Raw genomic sequence first — 27,412 nt, 5'->3', positions numbered from 1 at the left:
TGACCAGGCCTTAAGCAGCATCCTCTTCTTCAACCTAACCTAACTTTCTCTACAAAGTTTCTATAGTCTTGATTGTCGAAAATTTAAAATGATCTACAATCCTGATTGAGTGTCTGTCTGTCCATCCGCCAGTTTGTTGTATGCACGCTACAATTCAGTTATTTTGCAGAAATTTCCCGAATTGTTTGAGGGATATTTTATTTTAACGGTCACCTAGATGCATATATGTATATAAACTACATTTGACAGCACTAGAAAATAATAAATAGAAGGCAGAGAGTGAGCGGGTTACTGCCAAATGAAGATGACAAATAAACTTGTTAACAATACAAATTGAGAGGTTTATCATGACGTTATTGTATTAAAAGCAAAGTGGACTATCTATCACTTAACGTTCATAAGGCAAGCACTATGCAGGCAGCACTTCACTTCATTCTCAAAGAGGGTAAATAAACCACGACGATGAGTATCAGTCGTTATGAAGAAGAAGAAGCAAACACGGTAAACTGTATCTCTCGCAGTCTCGCACACACTCTCATCGCAGCTGATAACGCGATAAGACGGATGAGACTGGAACTTTGATTTCGAATGAAGTTGTCACCGGTGTTTTGTTTTTGGCGCTGCAAACGAACGGGTTATTTTTGCACGTTAATTCCGAAATGGTGTTTGAATAAAAGTGAACTTTTAAATTATGGCAAATAAATAAAAACAATAATAAAAAAAAGAGAAATATTATAGAAAAATACTATGTGATTAGAACACTAACGTTTTATTTAGTTGGCCAGTATTTCATATCGCTCTCCATGGACTGCTAACACTTTTTCGTTAGAAGGCAGAATTCTCGTTGTTTATTGCGGACGGTTGCTTCTTTGGAGTGGTTTTATTATTTATTGATAAGATATAAAACAATTATGAAAAGCAGATAGACCTACTCTACATAGAGTAGTGGGGAACTTCAATAAGTATTGATGGACAGTTCTGAGCATTTGTGGTAGAGACACGCACGTTTAAGGTTTACCGGTTTGTCAAATGGTGAAATTAAACATTTTTTAAAATTATTTCACTTTTTAATTTAATAAACATATACTCTGTGACTCAACATGAATACAATTGAGGAAATTTCGGAAATCTCTGAAACTCAGGGCGAAGAAATTAATGGCAATACCAAGTCGAGCATAAAAACTAAATTAAGTTCTAAATCTACTACCAGTACTTCCAGTTCCACTACAGGTGCTTCAACCCAAAACAACTCTAAGCCACAAACACCCAACGGTGGGTTGGGTAATGGTGTTGGTGTTGGTGGTGCAGGTGCTGCTGCCTCGCCCACCTCAAATGGTGTGAACACTTCGTTTTCTGAGGAATTTCGTGAGGATTTGAAAATCATTGGCCATCTTAAGAATATAGAAAAATTGAATGAGAAACGCCGGGTGTTTCTAACCAACACCATATCCTCGGAGTATTCCAGTGATGAGAAAACCGAATCGACAACAAAAGCCAACTCAACTGCAAATCAGGCTACAGCAAACGGCAATGATACTGCCTTCTCCAATTACAATGCCAAAAAGATTTTGGTGCGAGAGCATCACATTGACAGTTCTTCCGACGTTGAGCATCATCACAGAACAAACGCAGCAGCAGCAGCAGCAACAACACCTTCAATTGCCTCACCAAAGTATGCCACATTGCCTCTGAAGACACCGCGAACTCCGAATACACCACCGCCCAAACCTCCTATGCTAAGTCGTACACGCAGCATTGGTATAGGTGACAGTTGTTCAATGAGTTCTCCACCGCCTACACCCAAGTTTCCTCCCACTCCCCAAAACACCCCCATTCAGGATCAACCGGATGCAGGAACTTTTGTTACTACTGCAATGCCAGACACCATAACCCACACTACCCAACATATCCAGCCCACGGAGAGTACAATTATAACATCTTCCAAAATAACTGAACCTCTGATGGTAACTTGTGTGCAATTGGATCCCGAGGAAACGGCTACAGTGGTGTTGCGCTCGAGTGCCAATGCAAAGATGAATGGTGATTTTGGGGCTGGTTTTGCCCCCGAAGCTTCGCTAAAGGATATACCAGTTAAGCATTACGAACGCCTGATCGAAGAGTTGAAATGTCCCGGTTGTGCCTTCCCCATGAAATCGCCCATTTATTTGTGCAAGACTGGCCACAGTATTTGCGAACAATGTACCAGAATATTGCTGTTGTGTCCTTTGTGCAAGGTAAGTGGAGAAAAGAAAATTTTTTCATTAAAACCATAAAAATACTGCAAAAATTTATTGAGAAAGGTGAAATTTAAGTTCAAAGGTAGTTTTGAACCAAAAAAATCCGACAATTTGACGTTGGTAGGCATAGGAATATAGTAGTAGTAGTTTTATCTTTATTCATCAATTCATTATTTAAGATACATCATACTTTATATATAAGGCTAACTGACCCGGTGCGCTTTGCTACAAAACTGGGCAGTCGCCAGTATATTTTACTAAACTTGGATATCAAATTCTGTTGTTAACATGTAGTCATGGAAGTCAGTCCCTTAGATGCTTGTCAAACACCTTTTCTTCGAGCTCCACTTCGAGACTCACTTAGACAATTTTAGTCCATTGTGATACCACAGTAGCGACACACCAAGGCCTCTGGTTGGAATCGAACCAAATACCCCCTCACTGACAATCCGAGCACGTTACCAACTCGGCTACTGGGGCGCCACGAGCCTAATTGTCGCGACATAAATGTCCCGTAGTTTTCTACCTAAGACAATTTACTTCATGTCTATTTTGTGTCGATGGAAATATATGCCCGCTTTGGGGGTGGGGCGGCCCCCAAGAAACCCTTGGACCAAATTTTTTATATGGGAGTTGTTTTTATTTCCAAATACCTTTAATTTATGCCCATAGCTCACACTTTAATTTTATATGCCATTCATTTGATAGCCATATTGTACCAATCGTTAAATACGTCCTGTTGGGGGTTTTTTAGGTTTTTTAAATTTGTATATGAGATTTTTACTCAACTTTCAAATACCTTTCATTTGATACCCATATTGCCTAAGACACTAAACGTATTTTTTTGGGAGGTCCCCTCGACACTTAGGGGCAAATTTTTATACGAAGATCGAAGTTTACTCTTAAATTCTTTTCATTTGATACCTATTGGGTTGCCCAAAAAGTAATTGCGGATTTTTTAAAAGAGCCTTAATTTCTTCATTTTGGCTCAAATTAAGACGAATATTTTTTCAGTGTAGCAAAATGTTGTCCTCTAACGATATTTTGATCTTTATTATAAGGTTGTTTCTTTAATTATAAGGTGAAAATTCCTTAATATCAATTAAAAAACCTTCTGTTAAAGTACAATTTTCTTTTAAACGTTGGAAAGTTTTAAAATTAAATTTCTATGTCACTCTGTTTTTATCAATATATAATATTGTAATATAATATCAGTATATTATTGGGTTGCCCAAAAAGTAATTGCGGATTTTTTAAAAGAAAGTAAATGCATTTTTAATAAAACTTAGAATGAACTTTAATTCAAATATACTTTTTTACACTTTTTTTCTAAAGCAAGCTAAAAGTAACAGCTGATAACTGACAGAAGAACGAATGTAATTACAGAGTCACAAGCTGTGAAAAAAATTGTCAACGCCGACTATATTAAAAATCCGCAATTACTTTTTGGGCAACCCAATATTTTTTTCAACTTGGTCTCAAATTCTCGAAAATTAAGACACATATTGTTTTTGTGAAGAACACCAAAGTTTTAAAATTAAATTTCATTGTCACTCTGTTTTTATCAATATATAATAATACAATATCAGTATATTATAATATAACATCAATATATACATACATATATTTATACTACTGGAATGCACCGAAAGTTATTTGGTTGTATTTACTTATCGCTTATCTCGATTATCGATTATTTCAGAAGGTCATCGTCAATCAAATAAAAAAAACCTTTACATCATAAGATAAGCTGCGGAAATTTAATATGACGTGTTGTTTTTGTAGACTTTGTGTCGTATATAATGTTTGCTAAATCCGAAAAAATATTCTGTACTAAAGTTCTATTACTTCATTTGATTCATGGTATTAATCTTCTTGCCCTACATTCCTCGTGAAGGTAAGAACTAGAAATTAGGTCGAATGGAGTAGTGGGCACATACAAATTTCATTAAAATGTACATTGTCGATGAAAAATTTGGGGGGATACTAATCACTTTATAATGGGGGGATACTAATCTAGTCTTTTTAATTGTTACATCTAGAATTATCGATTTGCAACCTTATAAAGTATATATGTATATTCTTTAATTTACTGTAATGAATACTTTAGTGTTTGACATAAAGTTAGAAAACTTATGACCATTCATCTACTGATATCACTGTAACAATGGAACAAATTAAATTATCCGCACATATACGAATTTTTGCTCAGATACTGCTTACGTTTATGCTCTCTCGTTACGTTTATGCTCTCTAACACTCACATCTAATCACGCTCAGATACTTAATTTACTTTAATTGGTTATAACAGAACATTTGTTCCACTAGCCGAACGTAGAATAGCATTTCAAGATCCTCGATCTTCTGCGCTCATTTTATAATCTCTGACACCAAGTTTCGAGGTGTCTGCCACCACTTGATCTTTCCATCGGGCTTTTGGTTGTCCCGGTTTGCGTGTACCACCGCCCTCTAAAAACTTCGCTGCTGGAGCTTCTTCATCCATTCGGACAACATGAACCACGAACTGTATGCGTGGTTCATACAATGCCTATATTCTCCGTTAACGCAAATTGGTCCATATATTTTACGAAGAATCTTTCTCTCGAACACTCCAAGCACTGCCTCGCCTGCTTTCCGAAGTACCCATACCTCAGAACTCTATAACAGCACGAGTAGTATCAGTGTCTTGGATAAAGTAATCTTCGTCTGTCGAGAGGTGGCCTTATTTCTAAACTGCTTACTTAGTCCAAAGTAGCATCTGTTTGCCAGTATTATTCTACGCTTTATCTCAAAACTGGTGTCATTCGTTTCGGTTACGGTGGTGCCGAGGTAGATAAAGTTACTGGCTATCTCAACGTTGTGGTTCCCAATTTTCTCCATTTTCTTTATCTGCTAGGTGTCTTGGGAGTTGAAACCATATCAAAATTGGTGTCATTCGTTTCGGTTACGGCGGTGCCGAGGTAGATAAAGTTGCTGACTATCTCAAAGTCGTGGTTTCCAACTTTCTCTATTTTCATTATCTGATCGGTTGTACAAGTCGTTTTGGGTTTGGTTGAAACCATCCATTTCGTCTTATCTCATTTACTGCCAGACCCATTTTCACCGACTCTGTCCCGGTTCAAAGGCTGCAGTTACTATTGCCGGTGATCGACCTATGATGTCGATGTCGATGTATGTGTTCTCTTGATTAGTGTGCCATATCTATTCACATCTGCATCTCGTATAATGTTTTCCAGCAGGATATTAAAGAGATCACACGATAGGCTGTCTCCTTGCCTGAAACCTCGTTTGGTATTGAATGGTACGGAGAGATTCTTTCATATTCTTAATGAGGAACGTGTATCAGCAAGTGTCATCCTGCAGAGTCTTATTATTTTTGCAGGGATACTGAACTCAGACATGGCTTGAAATACCTTTGAACGTATATGGGTATCGAAAGCGGTTTGTAGTCAACAAAGAGATGGCAGGTGTTGATTGTCCTTTACGGGTCTAATCTAGAATTTGTCGCACAGACAATTTTTTTTCAATCAACCAACACGTAAAGGATGTCCCCTATATATCATTGGAGAGGATTGTTAAGGATCGGAGGAGGGAAAGAGGGAGTAGTGATTATTGACGTTTGCTTTGAATTTCTGGATGTCGTAAGTAGCGGGAAAGACAACTGCCGAAAGTCGATTCCAAATACAAACCTCTCTTACGAAAAAAGAATTTTCTCGGAAATGCATGGTCTGATCAGCTAGCGGGAAAGATATCTGCCGAAAGTGGTTTCCAAATACAAACCACCCTTGCGAAAAAAGAATTCCCTCGGTTATGCATGGTCCGATAGCTGGCCAATCGATTACGAACCGGTGTGCACTTCCAGAAAATTTTGTATTTCTGACAAACAAACTCATGTCAGGAATTAGAAGACTGATTTCCGAAGATCACATACCGTGGAAGTATGGATAGAACAGTGCCACACAACCCACATTTCGACGATGTTCAAGAACAACAAAAGAGTTGGATACCCTACCATCTCTAATCTGCACCAACGTCCGCCTCTGGACACGATCAAGCAGCTCCAAGGATAATTTACCAGGTCTAAAGCCGCATTGATAGGGCCCAATTATCTCATTGACTTTAGGTTTTAATCTTTCACACAGCACGCTCGAGAGTATTTTGCATGCGATGGGGAGGAGACTTATTCCTCTGTAGTTGGCACATTCCGTCTTGTCTCCTTTTTTGTGTACGGGACATAGTATGCTGCGGTTCCAATCATCGGGTATAGTTCAGCGGGTAACCGGTCGGCTCCTGCTGCCTTGTTGTTCTTCAGTCGGGTTACTGCTACTTGAACCTTATTCTGACTAAGAGGTAAACATTCTATACCATCATCAGGATTTGATTCTGCGCTATCCTCTTCGCCGCCATCGTCGGGTAAAATGTTTTTTCCATATCCTTAGCATGCTATCTGTGTCATTTACCAGATTTCCTTCAGGAGGATGTGCCTATATCAAAGCCGTCGGTTTGATGTTTAATAGTTTGGTAGAATTTCCGAACTTCATTCTGACTCCTGTACATCTCAATTCTCTTACACTCACGTCTTTCCATTTTCTTTTTGTTTCTGCGGAATAGACGTCTCTCCTCTCCCATCCCGATACCTCTCCTTCCTACTGATTGCAGGGTTGCTCTATATGCCGCATTCTTGGCTTCAGTTGCATCTCGATATTCTCGGTCGTATCAAGGGTTTCTTGGGGGAGGCTTCCGGTACCCAAGTACGGATTTCGCGCATTTTCCATGAAGTGGGCAATGGTTTGCCACTGCGCTATTATATCAATGGAACAAGGAGGGCTTTGATCAAGCAGTTGGGTCAATCGAGTGGAGTATGCCGTTGCCATCTGTTGTGTTTGCAGCTTTTCAATGTCCAGCTTCCTTCCGTACAGTGTCAGATCGTACTTTCCTCGCCATGTTCAAACGGGTACGTACCTTTCCTGCAACAAGGCAATGACCCGAATCTATATTCGCTCCACGGATCGATCGTACATCTAACACGCTGGATGAATGCCTACCATCCATCACATTGTGATCAATTTGGTTCCTCTTGTTTTGATCGGGTGACAGCCATGTGGCTTTGTGAATATTTTTATGCTGAAATCTGGTGCTACTAACTACCATGTTTTTTGCCGCGGCGAAATCTATTAGACTTAAACCATTATCCGACGTTATCTCTTGGAGACTAAACTTTCCGACTGTTGGACCAAAGATGTCTTTCTCCCCTATCTTCGTATTAAAATCTAGATCGATTTTAATGTCATGGGCAGGGGAACGGTCATATTCTTTCCCTAGGCGCTCGTAGAAAATATCCTTGGTCTGCTTGTCCTTGTTTTCCGTTGGGACATGGGCACAAATAAGGCTGATGTTGAAGAATTTGGCTTTTATGCGGATTGTTGCTAGTCTCTCATCCACCGGAGTGAAGCTGGATACAAGGTGTTTCGGTCATATTCTCTCCCTAGGCGCTCTTAGAAAATATCCTCGGTCTGGTCGTCCTTGTTTTCCGTCGGGGCATGGGCACAAATAAGGCTGCTATTGAAGAATTTGGCTTTTATGCGGCATGTGGCGAGTTACTCATCCACCGGAGTAAAGCTTGAGACAAGATGTTTCAGTCTCCGACTAACCACAAATCCATACCTCGTGTTATGGCAGCTAAAGTATAGTTCCTCACCGTTTGGTGTTGTTGTGACGCCATTCCCGGTCCATCGCACTTCCTGTAGGGAACTACACTTGTACTTCTCCAATACATCCGCCAGCTCGTATACTGCACCTTCTCTATAGAGAGTGCGGACATTCCAGGCGCAGATTCGCATATCATGGTCCTTTTTTCGTTTGCGTGGGTCATCAACGTTAGGGGGGTACGGTTTTACTATTCCTTTGTTTCTCATAGTGATTCTTATATTTTTCCGGGGGTAGGTTAATGGTCCAGCGCCCCAACCGCCCGTGTTTTTTGGGATCGCACATGTATTCTTCGTTGTCGCAAGCTGCTTGCTCGAAGAACCGACGCTCGCCTTCAGCCGCCCCTAAGCTGGGAACAGACGCTAAGGTTGGTCATTGGTTATTTGAAGGCCCCTTGTCATCTCGAGTATCATGGACCCTCTGTATTTAATAAAGGGCCAGTGCCACCTGACTCATCATTGAAAATCATCTCTCGAAAATCGAATACCGCTCAGATAGTTTCATAAAAATATGTAAATTGCTTGATTGGACTTCTTAACCCCTTTCAAGCCTCAATTTTTTACCGATTTAACTGAAATTTGGTATCTAAGGTACATTTTTATATAATCAGTATTCTTACTAATTGCCAGTAAGATAGGATCCTAAATAGATATGGTGCCCATATACATTTGTATATCAATTTCTCAATTTGGCATCTGGCTCTTAGGTTGTTTCAATTATTTTCTCAAAATGCATTCATCTTTTACTGTAATAAAAAATGTAGATTAAACCACTTATTTGTAAGATGACACATCATGAAAAAATAGAATAAACTCTAAAATGGAATATCTTTATTGGCTGAAAAAAAAAACAAATAATATGTTTGTTAAATTTAGATAAAAGTACAATTAAGAATTTTTAACCTAATCTACAGAGACGCCGATTTAGTACAATTCCTTAATGCCTTCTATTGAATGGAAGTAAAGACGTGTACAGGGAAGCTGACACGAAGTGTTGCCAATTTTTGTGAAAAAATATTTTTTATAGATTTCTAAGATAACAAGTAAAAGCGTGCCGTGCGAATCATGTATGGTCCCTGAAAGTCTCAATTTTCATCCGATATGGCTAAAATTTTGCACATAGTATTCTGTTATGACAACAAAAATCTACCCCCAAAGAAACTACCTTGATTGGCAAGTGCCGTGAATTTAAATGTCAAAGATGTTTTAGAAATAAACTTTGTTTTACAACCTATCTTCTTCAAATGTGTTTCATATTTTTTAAAAGAAAGTAAATGCATTTTTAATAAAACTTAGAATGAACTTTAATCAAATATACTTTTTTACACGTTTTTTCTAAAGCAAGCTAACAGTAAGTAACAGCTGATAACTGACAGAAGAAAGAATGTAATTACAGAGTCACAAGCTGTGAAAAAAATTGTCAACGCCGACTATATGAAAAATCCGCAATTACTTTTTGGGCAACCTAATATTTTCATAATAATAACACTGTTTTGTTGCTTATGTGTGGAATATCGGATCAAATAGAACATCTTTTTAAGATTTTAGAAAAATATCACTGCTGTGATATTAAGCCTTTGACCCATTTACAATCCCAACCGACCTACACTAATAAAAAGTATTTATGCAGAATTTCATGCGGCTAGCTTTACTTCTTCGAAAGTTAGCGTGCTTTCGACAGACAGACGGGCGAACGGACTTGGCTAGATCTACTTGAAATGGTTGCCCAAAAAGTAATTGCGGATTTTTTAAAAGAAACTAAATGCATTTTTAATAAAACTTAGAATGAACTTTAATCAAATATATACTTTTTTACACTTTTCTCTAAACAAGCTAAAAGTAACAGCTGATAACTGACAGAAGAAAGAATGCAATTACAGAGTCACAAGCTGTGAAAAAATTTGTCAACGCCGACTATATGAAAAATCCGCAATTACTTTTTGGGCAACCCAATACTTTATGGGGTCTCAGACGCATATTTCGAGGTGTTAAAACAGAATGACGAAATTAGTATACCCCCATCCTATGGTGGCGGGTGTAATAAAAAAAATTGTACTCAGCTGTTCGCATGACTTCACCTCATAAGTGCATCCTGATGTATACCCTAGGTGGTGAGTCATTCGAACAGCTGAGGACTATTTTTTTCATTATACCCTACAACACCACTGTGGTACGGAGTATTATAGATTTGTGCATTTGTTTGCAACGCTAAGAATGAGAAGAGCTAGACCCATTGATAAGTATACCGATCGACTCAGAATCACTTTCTGATTCAATAGAGCCATGTCCGTCCGTCTGTGAGTCCATGTATTCTTGTAATCAAAGTGCAGGTCGTATTTGTTGTCCAATCATCATGAAATTTTGCACATATCCCTTTTTAGGCCCAAGGACGAACGCTATTGATTTTGATAAAAATCGGTTCAGATTTAGATATAGCTCTCATATATATGTATCGCCCGATTTGCACTTAAATTGCTGTAGTAAGGACAATTTTCAACCGATCTGCACAAAATTTGGCACGGATTGTTTTGTTACTGATTTTAAAATATTTGCAAAATTTCATCAAAATCGGTTGAGATTTAGATATAGCTCTCATATATATGTATCGCCCGATTTGCACTTAAATTGCCGTAGTAGCTACAATTTTCAACCGATCTGCACCAAACTTGGCACGGACTGTTTTGTTACTGATTTTAACATATCTGCAAATTTTCATCCAAATCGGTTCAGATTTAGATATAGCTCTCATATATATGTATCACCCCTTTTTGCACTTCAATGGCCGTAGTAGCTTAAATTTTCAACCGATCTGCACAAAATTTGGCACGGATTGTTTTGCTACTGATCTTAAAATATCTGCTAGATTTCATCAAAATCGGTTCAGATGTACAGATGTACCACCCATACATATTTATAGCCAGATTTGCACTTATATGGCCGTAGTTACAACAATTTTCAAACGATCTGTTTAATAGTCGGTTCAGATTTAGATATAGCTCTCGTATACATATATATTTATATATTGCCCAAATATATATTATTGTAGGGTAGGTGTAGAGCATTATATAGTCGGCTCCGCCCGACTTTTGCCTTTCCTTATTGGTTTTTGTTTTGATTTTGCAATAACTCTAAATGTCAAATGCTTGTTAATACAGCTGTGATTTGTTTCTAAAATCTTGATTCGATATTTTACACAAAAGCAACAAAACAGTGTAATAATGATGAAGATACATATATAAAACACGTTTGAAGAAGATAAAATCCCGTTTTCACTGCTCATTAAATTCGGATTTAAGGCTCTCGTCAGCTGATTTTATAAAGGGAAAACAGATGATCGAGCTATTAAATCCGGATTTAAAGAGCAGTGCAAACCGGGTTTAAGTGTAAAATAAATTTTATTTCTAAAAGTACTTTGACATTTGAAGTAATGGCAAGGCAGTTTCGTTAGGGGTAGATTTTTGATGCCGCTACATCTGTATTGTATCATGGTTTGAACGCATAGAAGCCAGCACTGATAATTAACCCAGAATATCGTTGAACTGGATAAATATCAATTCAATGAAATAGGGCTGTTATTACGATTCATCGTGTGATACCCAAACATTTTGTCCACTTTGAGGTGTTTGAGTTCGCCAATAATATTCGATTGTTATCATGTAGCTGTCATATCTAGTTTGACAGATATATGAAGTGTGAACTGGTTAATACTTCGTGTCAGCTATGCTGTAAGCCCATCTTCCTATTTGACTGCTTGAGCCCCTAGAGGTCTCAATAACTATTTGAATTGACTGCAGTAATGCGCGTAGTATTTTGTTCTGACTGACAATATCTATGGCATGTTTCGTCTATAACGGTCTATAATCTCATAATGCTCTCACACATACCACCAATATGCACCTGAAGTCCTATTTTTGGTAGCAAACACATATTGACAAAAAGCTATGCATTCGTTTGGTCAATTTGCCATACTTGTTTGCTGATAAAGTTGGCATTTATCAAAATAAAGCGTAATTTTGTAGAAATAAATCCATTGCATGGTGCAAAAAATTATCAAAGCAATAGTTTTCTTGCAATGAACCCAAAAAACAAGTAAAAAGGCGTTAAGTTCGGCCGGGCCGAACTTGGGATACCCATCACCTCGGGTATATGTATAAACCACCTTTTCTCAAAAGCCGGGAAAATGCATATCTTATGCCCCATAGCAGCTATATCGAAATATGTTCCGATTTGGACCAAATACTAATAAGAACACGTCATTGTTCAGTTGTGTATAACGAAATATTGGTCTATATCCAAATATAAACCCATGCAAACCATATATGACACTGATGTTGAAGAGCCTAACATAAGACGCTGTGTCAATTTCAGTGAAATCGGATTATAAATGCGCCTTTTATGAGGCTAAGGCTTAAAACCGAGATATCGGTCTATATGGCAGCTATATCCAAATCTAGGCCGATTTGGGCCAAGTTGCAGAAAAAAAACGGAGAGCCTAACACAACTCCTGACCCAAATTTTGGCGATATCGGACAATAAATGAGCCTTTTATGTCTCCAAAACCCTAAATCAAGAGAGCGGTCTATATGACAGCTACCAAATCTGGACCGATTTGAGCCAAATTAACAAAGAATGTCGAAGAGCCTAACACAACTCACTGTCCCAAATTTTGGCGAAATCGGACTATAAATGCGCCTTTTATGGCTCCAAAACCCTAAATCGAGAGATCGCTCTATATGGCAGCTATATCCAATTCTTGATCGATCTAGGCCAAATTGCAGAAATATGTCGAGGGGCGTAACTTAACTCACTGTCTCAAATTTCAGCGACGTCGGACAATAAATGCCCCTTTTATGGGCCCAAAACCTTAAATCGAGAGATCGGTCTATATGGCAGCTATATTTAAATCTGGACTGATTTAGGCCAATTTGAAGAAGGATGGCGAAGATCCTAACTCAACTCACTGTCCCAAATTTCGGCGATATCGGACAATATTTGCGCCTTTTATGGGATAAAAACCTTAAATCGAGAAATCGGTCTATATGGCAGCTATATTTAAATCTGGACAGATTTAGGCCAAATTGAAGAAAGGTGTAGAGTGGCCTAACACAACTTACTGTCCCAAATTTCAGCAAAATCGAATAATAAATGTGGCTTTTATGGGCCTAAGACCCCAAAACAGCAGATCGGTCTATATGGGGGCTATATCAAGATATGGTCCGATATAACCCATCTTCGAACTTAACCTGCTTATGGACAAAAAAAGAATCTGTGCAAAGTTTCAGCTCAATATCTCAATTTTTAAAGATTATAGCATGATTTCAACAGACAGAAGGACAGACGGACGGACATGACTAAATCGTCTTAGATTTTTACGCTGATAAAGAATATATATACTTTACAGGATCGGAAATGGATATTTCGATGTGTTGCAAACGGAATGTCAAAATGAATATACCCCCATCCTTCGGTGGTGGGTATAAAAATATCCAATGCTTTCAAAGTCACACTGTAACACAAAGCAAACGGAAAATTTCGATTAGGATTTGTCAATGCTTTTTTTGCCCTTTATCTGTAAATCTTTCAAAAAAGCTAGACCAATGTTATCCCTGATGGGGGCATATAAGATTCGGCCCGTTGAAACCTAACGCGATCTTACGTTATTTGCAAATGCAAAGGTGCCCAAGAACATTCCATTAAGCAACAGGGGCAAACTTCTCGCATATCAATGAATGCTGTCCGATTCAAGCTCAATGATAAGGGGCCTCCTTTTTATAGTCGAGTTCGAAAGGCGTGCCGCACTTCGACACCTATTTGGAGAGAAGTTTTTATATGATATATATACCTCACAAATGTCGCCAGCATTAAGAGGGGATAACCACCGCTGAAACATTTTTATACCCTCCATCATAGGATAGGGGGTATACTTCTCACATATCAATGAATGCTGTCCGATTCAAGCTCAATGATAAGGGGCCGCCTTTTTATAGTCGAGTCCGAAAGTCGTGCCGCAGTGCGACACCTATTTAGAGAGAAGTTTTTATATGACATATATACCTCACAAATGTCGCCAGCATTAAGAGGGGATAACCACCGCTGAAACATTTTTATACCCTCCACCATAGGATGGGGGGTATACTAATTTCGTCATTCTGTTTATAACTACTCGAAATATTCGTCTGAGACCCCATAAAGTATATATATTCTTGATCGTCGCGACATTTTATATCGATCTAGCCATGTCCGTCCGTCCGTTCGTCTGTCTGTCAAAAGCACGCTAACTTATAAAGGAGTAAAGCTAGCCGCTTGAAATTTTGCACAAATACTTCTTATTAGTATAGGTCAGTTGTGATTGTAAATGGGCCATATCGGTCCATGTTTCGATATAGCTGCCATATAAACCGATCTTGTGTCTTGACTTCTTGAGCCTCTAGAAGGCGCAAGTCTTATCCGATTGGAAACGACGTGTTTTGTTATGATATCCAACAATTGTGCCGAGTATGGTTCAAATCGGTCCATAACCTGATATAGCTGCCATATAAACCGATCTTGGTTCTGGACTTGTTGAGCCTCTAGAAGGCGCAATTCTTATCCGATTGGAATGGAATTTTGCACGTCGTGTTTTGTTATGATATCCAATAATTGTGCCGAGTATGGTTCAAATCGGTCCATAACCTGATATAGCTGCCATCTAAACCGATCTTGGGTCTTGACTTCTTGAGCCTCTAGAGGGCGCAGTTCTTATCCGATTGGAATGAAATTTTGCACGACGTGTTTTTTATGATATCCAACAACTACGCTAAGCATGGTTTAAATCGGTCTATATTTTGATATACCTGCCATATAAACCGATCTTGGGTCTTGACTTCTTGAGCCTCTAGAGGGCGCAATTCTCGTCCGATTTAACTGAAATTTAGCACGTTGTGTTTTGGTATTACTTTCAACAAGTGTGCTAAGTATGATTCAAATCGGTTCATAATCTGGTATAGCTGTCATATAAACCGATCTTGGATCTTGACTTCTTGAGCTAATTGAGCGAGCAATTCCCATCCGATTTGGCTGAAATTTTGCATGAGGTGTTTTGTTATGACTTCCAATAACTGTGCTAAGTATGGCGTAAATCGATATAGAACCTGATATAGCTGCCATATAAACCGGTCTGGGATCTTGACTTCTTGAACTTCTAGAGGGCGCAATTCTCATCCGATTTGGCGGAAATTTTGTACAACGGCTTCTCTCATGACCTTCAACACACGTGTCTTATAGGGTCTGAATCGATCAATAGCTTGATACAGCTCCCATATAAACCTATCTCCCGATTTTGCTTCTTGAGCCCCTACAAGGCGCAATTCTTATCCGAATGAACTGAAATATTACACAATGACTTCTACAATGTTCAGCATTCATTTATGGTCCGAATAGGACTATAACTTTATATAGCTCCGATAGCATAACCGTTCTTATTCAAAATTCTATGTTTGTCTAAAAAGAGATACCGCGCATAGAACTGGACAAATTCGATCAATGGTGGAGGGTATATAAGATTCGGCCCGGCCGAACTTAGCACGCTCTTACTTGTTTATGATGGTCTCGCCAGGTTTCGAAATCAGGCGTTCAGCGTCATAGGCGGCCATGCTAACCTCTGCGCTATGTGTTTTACTTCAAATCATAAAAAAAGCATGATTGACTTACGTAACATTTAGAATTTGATCACACGACTGTCTTTGCGACTTCCACCTTCCTGGGAATTTTTATGCGTTTCCAAAACTGTGTGATTCACTATATTCCATTGTTTGCATACATCTAGTATAGATTTTTGTTTCAATAATCCCTTCTATCAATTAGTAAAGACTTACGTCAATTTTTAATTTTTCCATTAAATATACATTCACATCTACATATGTGCCATAAATAAGTGTTTGTTTTAACTTCTAACTAATATTTAGTTATACACTCGTTATCATTAGAATTCGATTTGATGCACCTGTATTAAAGGTTAACAGGTTGTACCGATTTAGAAATTAGGGAAATTTAAAATAATCATATTTATGAGGTTAGTAAAAATTGGCAAAATATCGGCATTTTTAAAATTACTCTTCATACGTACTGCACATGATGTTGTGCGTCTGCTGGAAGTTGTATTGATGACTTCGAACGCTAAGAACGCTATCAATACAACTTCCAACAGATGCACAACATCATGTGTAGTACGGATGAAGTGTAATTTGTCACAGAAAGAATGTCTGGGCCATACGTAAGTATCGATACTTACGTATGGAAATATCGAAAGACATAAAAGAGAGGAATTCAATTCAAACTAGGTTAGGTTAGGTTGAAAAAAGGTGCCAGTAATCGGCTTGTTGTGCGCTCTAAAAACTATAAAATAACCTCTAAAAAGAAAATTTTAAGTTAGGAATTCCGTATAACTTACAAAATCCTTAATTGTTTCCAATGACACTCCCCAAAGTTGGTTCATGTCTGATATTGTGTCTCCACCTAAGTACCGGTATCTATGGGACGCGAAAGCCGGGCAATGACGTCTCATCATCTTCCCCGCATGCCCTACACATGCTATCACTTGCCGCACCGATTTTACATAAGTGAGCTCGTAGTCCTATGTGTCCCGTACTGATACCAATAGCTATACTGACCTCCTTCTTGCTTCCTTTCAGTAATAGGCTCGTCTTCTCACCATCTGGATCCCCCATAGGATTTTCGCCATCCTACCGACCCTAATGGCAATTTTACTATCGGTAAAGATGTTCACACTCGACGTCCTCGCGTTAGCACCACACCACGCATTCCGTGATCGCCCGGATCTCCGCCTGCAGGATCTTATTATGGTCAGGCAGTCTAAAACAGATGTCAGTCCCTGGGTTTTCAATGTAAACCCCCAGGCCCACTCTGTCCTCTAGCTTTGATCCATCCGTGTAACACGATCTTCCAGATGGCAATACTAGGGTTCCGTCAATCCAAGACTGTGCCGATGACAGCAGTGCGTCGCACTCGACTTTAAGGTTCATCTTAGGTATCCGATCGGAAACCTCTCCCCTTCCTTCCAGGTTTCCTATCGTCGCCTCGATTATACCGCGATGGTATGAGCTGCTCCCATCCTCAATCCATTCTCTCTACGCCTTAAGTCTAATAGCCGTAGTGGCTGCCTCACACTTAATCTGTATGTCAATGGGTCGGATATCTAGAATAGTTTCAGTGCCCTAGTGGGAGTGGTCCTCATCGCTCCGCCTATACCAAGACAACATGTTCGCTGAACCTGTTGTATGGTCCTTATGTTGCACTTCTTCTCCATGGCAGTCCACCAAACTACCGAGGCGTAAGTAAGTATTGGTCTAATCAAGCTCCTGTAGAGCCAGAGGACTATCCTAGGATTCAGGCCCCATTTCGAGCCAACAGCACATCTACATAGTGCCCAACGTCTGTGAGCTTTCTCAGTACGCTCCTGAATGTGACACTTCCAATTCAGTTTCCTGTCCAAGATCACACCTAAGTATTTGACCTTGTCAGATATCGAAATCGTTTTATTGAGGAAACATGATGCGTTAAATTCGCTCACCTTCGTCTTCCTAGTGAACAGGCATATTTCAGTCTTCTCTGGGTTAACATTGAGACCTCTGGGTCTGGCCCAGTCATATGCCATATGCAAGACCCTTTCGGCCCTTCTGCATAGCTCGTTCGGATCCTTACCTTTTAGAAGTATTATAGCATCGTCTACGTAGTAGACGGGTTCAAATCCCTCCTCAGTCAGCATCCGTAATAGGTCATATATGGTGGTCACCCATAGGAGTGGCGATAAAATGCCCCTCAGTGGCGTGCCCTGTGCCACTTTCTCCCTTATATTTATGCCATTGGACACACAATTTATCCACCTGTTCCATACCATATGGTTTATCCAGTCTCTAAGGACCGGGTACACCCGGTACTGCTCTAATGATTGGATCAGTGTGTTGCTCCGCACTTTGTTAAAAGCCCCCTTGATGTCAATGCATACCGCCAGTGTGTACGTTTTGGCAGCGAAGGAGTCTTCTATTTTATGCACAACCTCATGCAGGACAGTCTCCACCGACCTTCCCTTGACATAGACATGCTGTTTGTAATTGAGCAGTTCGCTGGATGTCATACTCTTTATCATGGTGTCCACAATACCTTCCATGCTTTTGAGAAGAAAGGACGTAAGGCTTATGGGTCTGTAGGCCTTTGGTGCCGCATAACTTGCCTTGCCGGGCTTAGGATTAAACACCACCTTTGCCTCCTGCCAGGTTTTCGGAGTATATGAAAGTCCTTGGCACGCTGTGAAAATTTTGGCCAGACGAGGCGCCAGATAGTCTGCCTTTTTCTGTAGTAACGCCGGAAATATCCCATCAGGTCCGGGTGACTTAAATGGTTTGAAGCTCCTCAAGGATTCCTTTGGTTATTATAAACCTTCGATCAAAGTCATTATTCCAAGTTTCCGGTGTCTCCGTGAGTCCCATCGTATCCTGTGGAAAATGGGTTTTCATCAAAAGCCTCAACATGTCCTCCGTTGTCTCTGCTCTCACTCCCATATCGTCTACTAAAGTTTCAGTTTGGACATGGGTTTTTAAGAGAAACTTTTTTATCTTGGCGGCATCATTAACGCTATCGACCTGTTCGCAGAAAAGCTTCCATGAGGCACGTTTTGCCGCTCTGGTAATCTTATTATATTCCTTGAGCCGTGTGTACTACACATCCCAATAAACTTCCGCTTTTTTACGACGTGCTCTGTTAAAAAGTCTGCGGACCTCTTTCCCAATATTGCGAATCTCCCCAGTCATCCAGGGTTTTTCTTGGGCTGATTTCCTTTCCCGAAGAGGACAACTATCTTCGAAGGATCCCACCAGCGCAGTCGTTATTTTCAATTCAAACTAACATGTGTGTTTTATTGATAAGAGATGAGATGCGATATGATGTCCGTGATGATATACAGAAAAAGATGTCCGTGATTACTTACTTTAATTGGCTATGACAGAACATTTGTTCCACTAGCCGAACGTAGAATACCATTCCAAGCGCCTCGATCTTCTGCACTCATTCTAAAATCTCTGACACCAAGTTTCGAGGTGTCTCCCACAACTTGATCTTTCCATCGGGTTTTTGGTCTTCCCGGTCTCCCACAACTTGATCTTTCCATCGGGTTTTTGGTCTTCCCGGACTTCTTAGCTGGAGCTTCTTCATCCATTCTGATAACATGACCTAGCCAACGCAGCCGTTGTATTTTGATGAGTGTAACTATGATATCGTCGTCTTACAGCTCGTGGTTCATACGTCGCCTATATTCTCCATTAACACACACTGGTCCATATATTTTGCGAAGAATTTTTCTCTCAAATACTCCAAGCACCACCTCATCTGCTTTCACAGCACCCATGCCTCAGAACTATATAACAACACGGGTAGTATCAGTGTCTTGTATAGTATAATCTTCGTCTGTCGATAGGTGGCCTTGTTGCTAAACTGCTTACTTAATCCAAAGTAGCATCTGTTTGCCAGTATTATTCTTTGCTTTATCCCAAAACTGGTGTCATTCGTTTCGGTTACGGCGGTGCCGAGGTAGATAAAATTACTGACTATCACAAAGTTGTGGTTCCCAATGTTCTCCATTCTCTTTATCTGATCGGTGTTACAAGGTGTTTTGGGAGTTGAAACCGTCTCAAAACTGGTGTCATTCGTTTCGGTTACGGCTATGCCGAGGTAGATAAAGTTACTGACTATCACAAAGTTGTGGTTCCTAACTTTTTCCATTTTCTTTATCTGCTCGGTTGTGCAAGGCTTTTTGGGAGTTGAAAGATTGGTTGTCAGATTGGATGAAGAAGCTCCAGTAAAGAAGTATTTTGAAGGCAAACACGGTGATGCAAACGCAAACCGGGAGGATCAAAAGCCCGATGGAAAGATCAAGTGGTGGGAGACATCTCGAAACTTGGTGTCAGTGATTTTAGAATGAGCGCAGAAGATCGAGGCGCTTGGAACGCTATTCTACGTTCGGATAGTGGAACAAATATTCTGTCATAGCCAATTAAAGAAAGAAAGAAGAACGAAATATTGAAAATGTTTAATGATAAAATAGCAACTCATTCATAACATTCTTCTTTTCTCAATCAAATCGAAAAAATCTATAATTTTCTTTCGCACCAAGTTTCCACTCTGACTCGCTCCACTATAATTAATTCGTAAAACTTATATCTTCAATGTATAATCGCTGCTTCATAGCCAAATATATTTATATTTGCTGAGCAAGTATTTATTCATTTAAAATAATAAACAAATGATTACTTCATTTTCTACCAATCAGAAATTCAAATTAACTTAACAAAAAAGAAAAACAACAAATAAAGAAACGGATCCCAATCTCCACCCAAAAAAAGTTCAATGTTATGACGCCATTAAAATTGCGTCCAGTATTTGATGTACGGACTTCTCAAGTACCTATGTCCCATGTTATCTTCAAAGATATTTAAAACGGTTGAAGTTAAAATATGAATTTTGCAGGAATATTAGACGCTCGTTTCAATGATTGCAATCAAAAATATTCATACATAATATTTTATTTTAGTTGTTGCTTGTGTTTGATGATTACATTTCAAATTTCATTGACGTCAATAGTAAGCAAACCAAATATTTTTGGTAATTATATGATTGACAGAAAAAACCCCTACACTAAACAAGTAAACACGTGCTAAGTTCGCCGGCCAAATCTTGGGAACCCGTCACCATGAATTCTCCTAAACATTTATGCATACCAAATCAGGCAAAAATTTATATTTTAAGTAGCATAGGTTGTCTTGTGATTAGTGTGCCATATCTATTCACATCTGCATTTCATATAATCTTCTCCATCAGGATATTAAATATATCAAACCATAGGCTGTCTTATTGCCTGAAGCCTCGTTTGGTATTCAATGGTATGGAAAGATGCTTTCCTATTCTCAATGAGGAACGTGTATCAGCAGTTTACATGGCACATCGTGATCGTACTCATCGTGTGCACGTGTTGATTACAGCTTTTGCCGTACATAAAACGGTGCATCGATTTTTTCTTTTCTTTTATTTAATTTTTCACAGAACGTGATTTTGAATATCTATCAATTAATGATTACACATTTCTTTGTAAACGGTAATCGATAGACGTCATTCATCGAAAAAAATCAAATGATTTTGATTTTTCAGCCATGACTGATGGTTATGTGTATATGTGACAAATACACCTTTGTTTTCACCAATACTATTACAAAGACCATACATCAGATGTGCCATGTAAACTCAGCTTTATTAATATTGCAGGGATTCCAAACTCAGACGTGGCTTGATACACCTTTGATATAGGGCTGCCGAAAGCGATTTTTTTTGTCAACAAAGAGATGTTAGCTGTTGATTTGTCCTTCTGGGGCCTTTACCAGAATTTGGCCTAGGGTTGATTTACCAGGTCTGAAGCCGCATTGATAGGGACCAATTATCTCATTGACTTTTGGTTTTAATCTTTCACACAGTACGCTCGAGAGAATCTTGTATTCGATGGGGAGGAGACTTATTCCTCTGTAGTTGGCACATTCCGTCTTGTCTCCTATCTTGTGTACGGGACATTGTATGCCGAGGTTTCAATCATCGGGTAAGCGTTCTTCTACCCAAATTACGCAGATAAGCTGATGCATACGCCTTATCAGCGTGTCACCTCCGGCAGCTAAGCCAAACCTTCTATTTGTGTGCCCTGTTCTTATCTTCTTATATATAAAAAAAAATCAATTTGTGTTGGTTTATTGGTTTGTTTGTTTGTCTGTTCCGTGTAGACTCAAAAACGGCTAAACCGATTTTCTTGGTGCATAATGATCCCGTGTTGAAAATAGGGTACTATATTTTTTGATATCTGAAGAGGGGGCGGACCCTCCCCCTTACAATTATTTTCAGAAACTCCAGATCTCGGAGATGGGTGGTGCGATCTAAGCGAAATTTTTTGTGCTCTCTTGTAGTACCCTAAAAATAAAAATTTGGTATCCAAACCCCAAAACCTACCCAATATTTATAGACCAATCACGACAATGTGGGACTCAAATGAAAGGTATTTAAGAGTAGAATACGAATCTGATACCCAAATGTGGGAACAAGTGTTTGGGGGACCACCCCAACCTCCAAAACACTCCTAAATCGGACATATTTACCGACCCTGGCAATATGGGACTCAACTGAACGGTATTTACGAGTAGAATATGAATCTGATATCAAAATGTGCGACCCTCCCTAAAAACACCCCCAAACAGGACTTATTTACTTACCAACGCAATATGAGGCTCAAATAGAAGGTATTTGAGTGTAGAATACGAATATGATATCCAAATATGGAACCAAGTGTTTTGTGGGCCGCCCCTCACAGAGCACAAATTTATGAACATAGCAACATGGGGCTTAAATGAAAGGTCTTTGTAAGTACCCCACGAATCTGATATCAATATTTGGGGCCAACCAAGTTTAAGTTGTGTGAATAAGGCCTTTAGAATTTTGGTAAAATTGGCTCCGATTAAGATATAGCTCCCATATGTATAATTCGCCCGATTAACGCTTATTGTGATTACGATTTGCGCGAAATTCGGTATGGAATATTGAGAGCCTCCGTTTCGTCAAAATTGGTTCAAATCAGACATAGCTATGTACTTTGTTTACCAATTTATGCTAAGACCTCAAAATACTCATCTGAAAGCACTACATTCAACTTTGGAAGTCGAAACGGGTTACCGTAAAACGATCACCATAATAATTGTTTTCTTTTTATTGGGATCAAAAGGAACGGGACGGTGACGGTCTAATATACATATAATATTCACAATGCCTTCCAACCTATCCATGAATTAGGATGAGAGAAAGAATTCGATATCCGACCAGGTGAAATACTTGGGAGAGGTTTACGATAGGAAATATAAATGGAAGCCCCACATCCAGAGACGTGCTTAGATGAATCATAGGCACTATGTAGAAAGGCCGTTAACACGAAATGGGGTTCGAATCCCAGCAGAGTACAGGAGCATGATAAGACCAATGCTAACTTAGGGCTCAGTAGTTTGGTACACGGTGATGGAAAAAAAGTGCAGCATAAGGACATTACAAAGCACATGTTGTTTTGGCATAAACCAGGACAACTCCTACTACAGCCATACAGTTTAAGTATGTGGCAGCCATTGCAGCTTTAAGACTTAAGGCGATGGTAGAGTGAAGAAAAGATAGAAGCAGGTTATACAATCGCGGCATAATGACGTCAAGTGCGAGGTACTGCTGCCAGCGGTAGCGGTCTTGGATTAACGGAAACTGGAAGTTCATGCTACACGGATTGATTAAAGCTAGAAAACCTGGGGGTCCCCTGGGACTGGGATCTGTTTCCGACTGCTTGCTCATAATGAGGCTCTGCAGGCGAATATCCGGGCCATCTCGAAATGCGTAGATAGTTTGGTGTTAACTCGAGGACGTCGAGTATGAACATCTTTAAGGACAATAAACTTGCCATCAGGAAACATAGCGCAGTAAGGGGAACGAAAGGGCAAACGAATTGGTCTTTGGGACTACCATCAGTAAGCTTGGTGAATGTGAAGCCTTTCGGGACGACGCAATCAGAGTTAAGAGAGTGGGCAACGAACTCGCATGTAGCACAGTGGTACAGAAATAAGGTTCAGTGGACAACGAAAACCCTGGGTGGATCAATATCGTGAGAAGACGAGGCTTTTACTTAAAGCAGGGAGGTCAGTTTACCTCTCCGTATCATTACAGGCCGTATAGGACTAGGAGCGTACTTATACAGAATTGGTGCAGCAAGTGACAGCGTGTGTAAGGCTTGTTGTGATGACGATTCTCTGTCACTGCCCTGTTCTTGCAGCTAGTCGGCTTAAACCAACTTAGGAGTACAGTGGAAAACGATGAAGGATTTTGTTAACAGCTTGGCAATCCTGACAAAGATTTCTCGGGGTAAATTTTCGGATTTACAGGAAACAAGAAGGCTATTGGTGGCCCCTTATCTTGAGCTTAAACTTGAACCGGACAGCACTCATTGATATGGAGAATTTTTGTCCGGTCCCTAATGGAATGTTCATGATCAAAGTTGCATTTAGCAGGGACTTAGCCAGCTATCGGGTCAGATAGCCTCCAACCCCCACCCCGAAATCCTATTTTTCGAATATTAGCGCATGTACATACTTATTATTGTTTTGTAAGTTTAATTGGCCCTCGCAAATAAAATCTTGGCTATATCCCTGCATAGTGGCGCATTAGAATCCGCACCATCTCACTTGAAATCACCTGTATATGAGAAGTCCTTGGCCATCAATCTTCTAATCTCGAGGTGTCCTAACCACTCGATATTTCCTCAAACAGCTGGACCCAATCTTCTCTTTATCTATAGATATACCTTACTCATTCCAACAGTGTCCCTCCTCTTTCTCACCCAGTCGGACTAAGCTTTTGGTTGGTAAATGTTAGACTCAACTTGGCACGATAGTGGGAACTCATGAGTCTAGGGGCTCAAGCCAAACGAAGGACCACTTTATATGGGAGCTTTATTCAAATCTGAACTGATATGGTCAGTTTTCAAGACCTTCATCAATAACAAGTTAAATTGATGGATGGACGGACAAGACAAGGTCGACTTGGAATGACAAAACGATCAAGAATATATACACTTAATTGGGTAGCAGATCAATATTTCGAGGTGTTTCAAACGAAATGATAGATTAGTCTACCACCATCCTATGGTGGTGTTTATAAATAATTGTTCAGTGCCTTATTAATGATGTCGAGTTTTTGTAAGGCATAATTGTAAGGGGGAATATTAACAGACCGTTCTAAATTTGTGAAAATCTAAACATAATTTTTTTACTGTAGGAAAATTTATAGGTCAGAAAAACAATATGAAACAAAAACACATTAAAAATGGCAATAAAATATTGGGTTGCCCAAAAAGTAATTGCAGATTTTTTAAAAGAAAGTAAATGCATTTTTAATAAAACTTAGAATGAACTTTAATCAAATATACTTTTTTACACTTTTTTTTCTAAGGCAAGCTAAGAGTAACAGCTTATAACTGACAGAAGAAAGAATGCAATTACAGAGTCGCAAGCTGTGAAAAAATTTGTCAAATCCGCAATTACTTTTTGGGCAACCAATATTATAGCTCCTAAAAGTATGCAATATTGTTATACATATCTTTTAAATCATTAATACATGTATCGAAACTCTCTGATTCTAAATAATTTCTCTTATATGCTTCTATATAATCAATTTCACAGGAAGGTTACACCAACATACGTTCTCTTACCGTGGAAGCCCTCTGCTCCAAGGCTCATTTCAAATGTTCCAATGCTTCTGGAGGCTGTACGGTACGTCTACAATTGGATCTATTGTCATGGCATGAGAAACAATGCATTTACAAGCCCATGAAATGTTTCATGGGTCGAGTATGGGGCGATTGCCAATGGAATGGTCGTGAGGCCTTCTGGAAGGACCATCTGGAGGCAGCGCATTCCAATAAGGTCTTTACCAAAGACACTGTGGATCTGGTGTGGAATATGGGTGTTAAGCAAAAACCATTGACGGGTTATTATGTTTTCCAAGTCTTCAATGAAATGTTCAATTTCTATGAAATCTATGACAAGGAGAGGATACTCTTCACCATGACCTGTACTTCCACGCAAAAGGAAAAGAAATTGCAATTTGCCTATGAAGTTACACTGATTAACGAGGATATTGAGGCCTTATCGGTGACACAGAAATTCCCAGTGCACAGTGAATATGATTCGGATATTTTGGCCGAGGGAACTTGCATCAGCTTTGTGTTAAGTGATTTGACCAAGTTTTTGGATGAGGAAAAGGTAGGTAGTGCATTTGCAATATTACGATTCCTAGAAATATAATGGTCTAATGTTTATTTACAGATGCTACACTTCCGCATACGAATTTTAGAGGTAAAAACTCCCCGCAGATCTCGTGGCTGGCGTAACATTGGTTCCAATGGTAAATTGCCCATAGATTTTCAACAAACCAATATTGAGGGTGTAAATTTGAAAAATGTTCCCTCCGATGTTATAGTCACAAGACGCATGGACGACATACCGTTTGCCGATACTGATTCCATAATGACAGCCATGGGTGGGGTTTCTTCTGACGACGAAATTGAAAAATCCAAACGCGAATTCTATGAAAAACTTGAAGCTAAAAAGAAACGAGACAGTGGCTCAGATACAGATCCTGAGTTTGAAGCTTTCATTGCCAAGAAATGGGGCACGCCCCAGCTTAATTTCAATCGCAAATATCTTAAGGGTAATGCGACATCCAGCGATACTTCTTCGTCCACCGACGATTCTCCAAAAACATCAAAACTTCCCACTGACGATAAGATTTCCATTACCAGCACCAGTTACAAGAAACGCATGACCAATACATTACGCAAAAGTTTTCGCTCTCTGAAAAGTGATCTGATCGAAATGAAACCTTTCGGCAAGAAATCCTCTCCGGAAAAGAAATTAATGTGAAGAATATGCCGCTGGGAGTTTGTTTGTTAAAGTTTTGTATGTAGAAAAATTTGTATACAGAATTAAATTTCTTCCTATACTATATTCCTTCCTCCTTCCCATTTATCTATTTATGTATATTGTTGATAATATTGTTAAAAGAAAATTAAGAAAAAAAAGTAAGCAATAATTATTTGTAAATTGTACTTTTGTTAAATAAACAATCGATGTTACGAAATTGTGTATGTGGCTCCAATGTGGAAATAATGTTCAATGTGCATAGATACCCGGTGTTTTGTTTTAAGTATTTCTAAATTATCAAAATAGTCCCGGCGCGGGATAGCTGTGAGCACCACACAGGCTGGAACATTGAGGTCCGTTCTGTGTATGGTGTTCATTGCTGTCACGAGAAGCTTAGCTCGAAGCTACCGGGCGTGTTCACCGGGTAGTGTATAGTGGAATGGCCCATACGGAGTAGCTGCAATGGCTGTCGCGGGCAATCAGCGGTATCGAGCGGAGATTCTCAGTGAGAGGTCGGGTGGCACCGGCTCTTGCACAAATACTGAGTGCCTATGAAGCTCGATATGACAAGGCGAGTTCGCTCCTTTGGATCGGAACGAGTTTGCTCAGCTACAGAAGCTTGACAAGAATTGCTATCTCCACAAACAATGTGGCTACAACAACAACAGCAACCAAGATTGTTTTCAACAGCTCCCAGGGGAGCATTAGTCCTCTGTACCAACATTTCACTTGTACGAGCAACTTTCTCTGCACACGCTTATTATTCTCGTTGCTAGGAGAATGGGCAGAGTGATACACCATACTTAAGCCAAGATCGACGTTTAAAGCACTATTGCTTCCGAGCCTTGTTGGAGAGTTTCCTAGTTTTGAACATCAGCATCGTGTTCGTAAACCGCATAAATTACAAGAGCTTTCCATGCCATTAGCGTACGTATTTGCCGAG

At 39.5% G+C, this 27,412-nt stretch overlaps 2 protein-coding genes across 2 annotated transcripts in view; both read left to right on the top strand.

The window, feature by feature from the left end:
* LOC106081713 (translation initiation factor eIF-2B subunit beta) overlaps nt 1–1,370 on the top strand; it is a 51,129-nt gene extending 49,759 nt beyond the window's left edge. Inside the window, exon 7 of the mRNA XM_013243882.2 lies at nt 1,211–1,370. The gene's annotated coding sequence lies outside the window, so the exon portion shown is untranslated. The remainder of the gene's footprint in view (nt 1–1,210) is intronic.
* Nucleotides 802–26,686, top strand: LOC106081691 (uncharacterized). The gene is made up of 3 exons (XM_013243845.2): nt 802–2,234; nt 25,228–25,809; nt 25,873–26,686. The coding sequence occupies exons 1-3, from the start codon at nt 1,101–1,103 to the stop codon at nt 26,467–26,469; spliced, it is 2,313 nt and encodes a 770-aa protein (XP_013099299.1). The 5' UTR covers nt 802–1,100; the 3' UTR covers nt 26,470–26,686.
* Nucleotides 26,687–27,412: the final 726 nt, after the last annotated feature.

The sequence above is a fragment of the Stomoxys calcitrans genome, chromosome 4 (assembly GCF_963082655.1).
Source record: "Stomoxys calcitrans chromosome 4, idStoCalc2.1, whole genome shotgun sequence".
In the NCBI taxonomy this organism is placed as follows: Eukaryota; Metazoa; Arthropoda; class Insecta; order Diptera; family Muscidae; genus Stomoxys; species Stomoxys calcitrans.
Note: the sequence above shows the minus strand (reverse complement) of the source record. Positions and strands in the feature narration are given on the sequence as shown.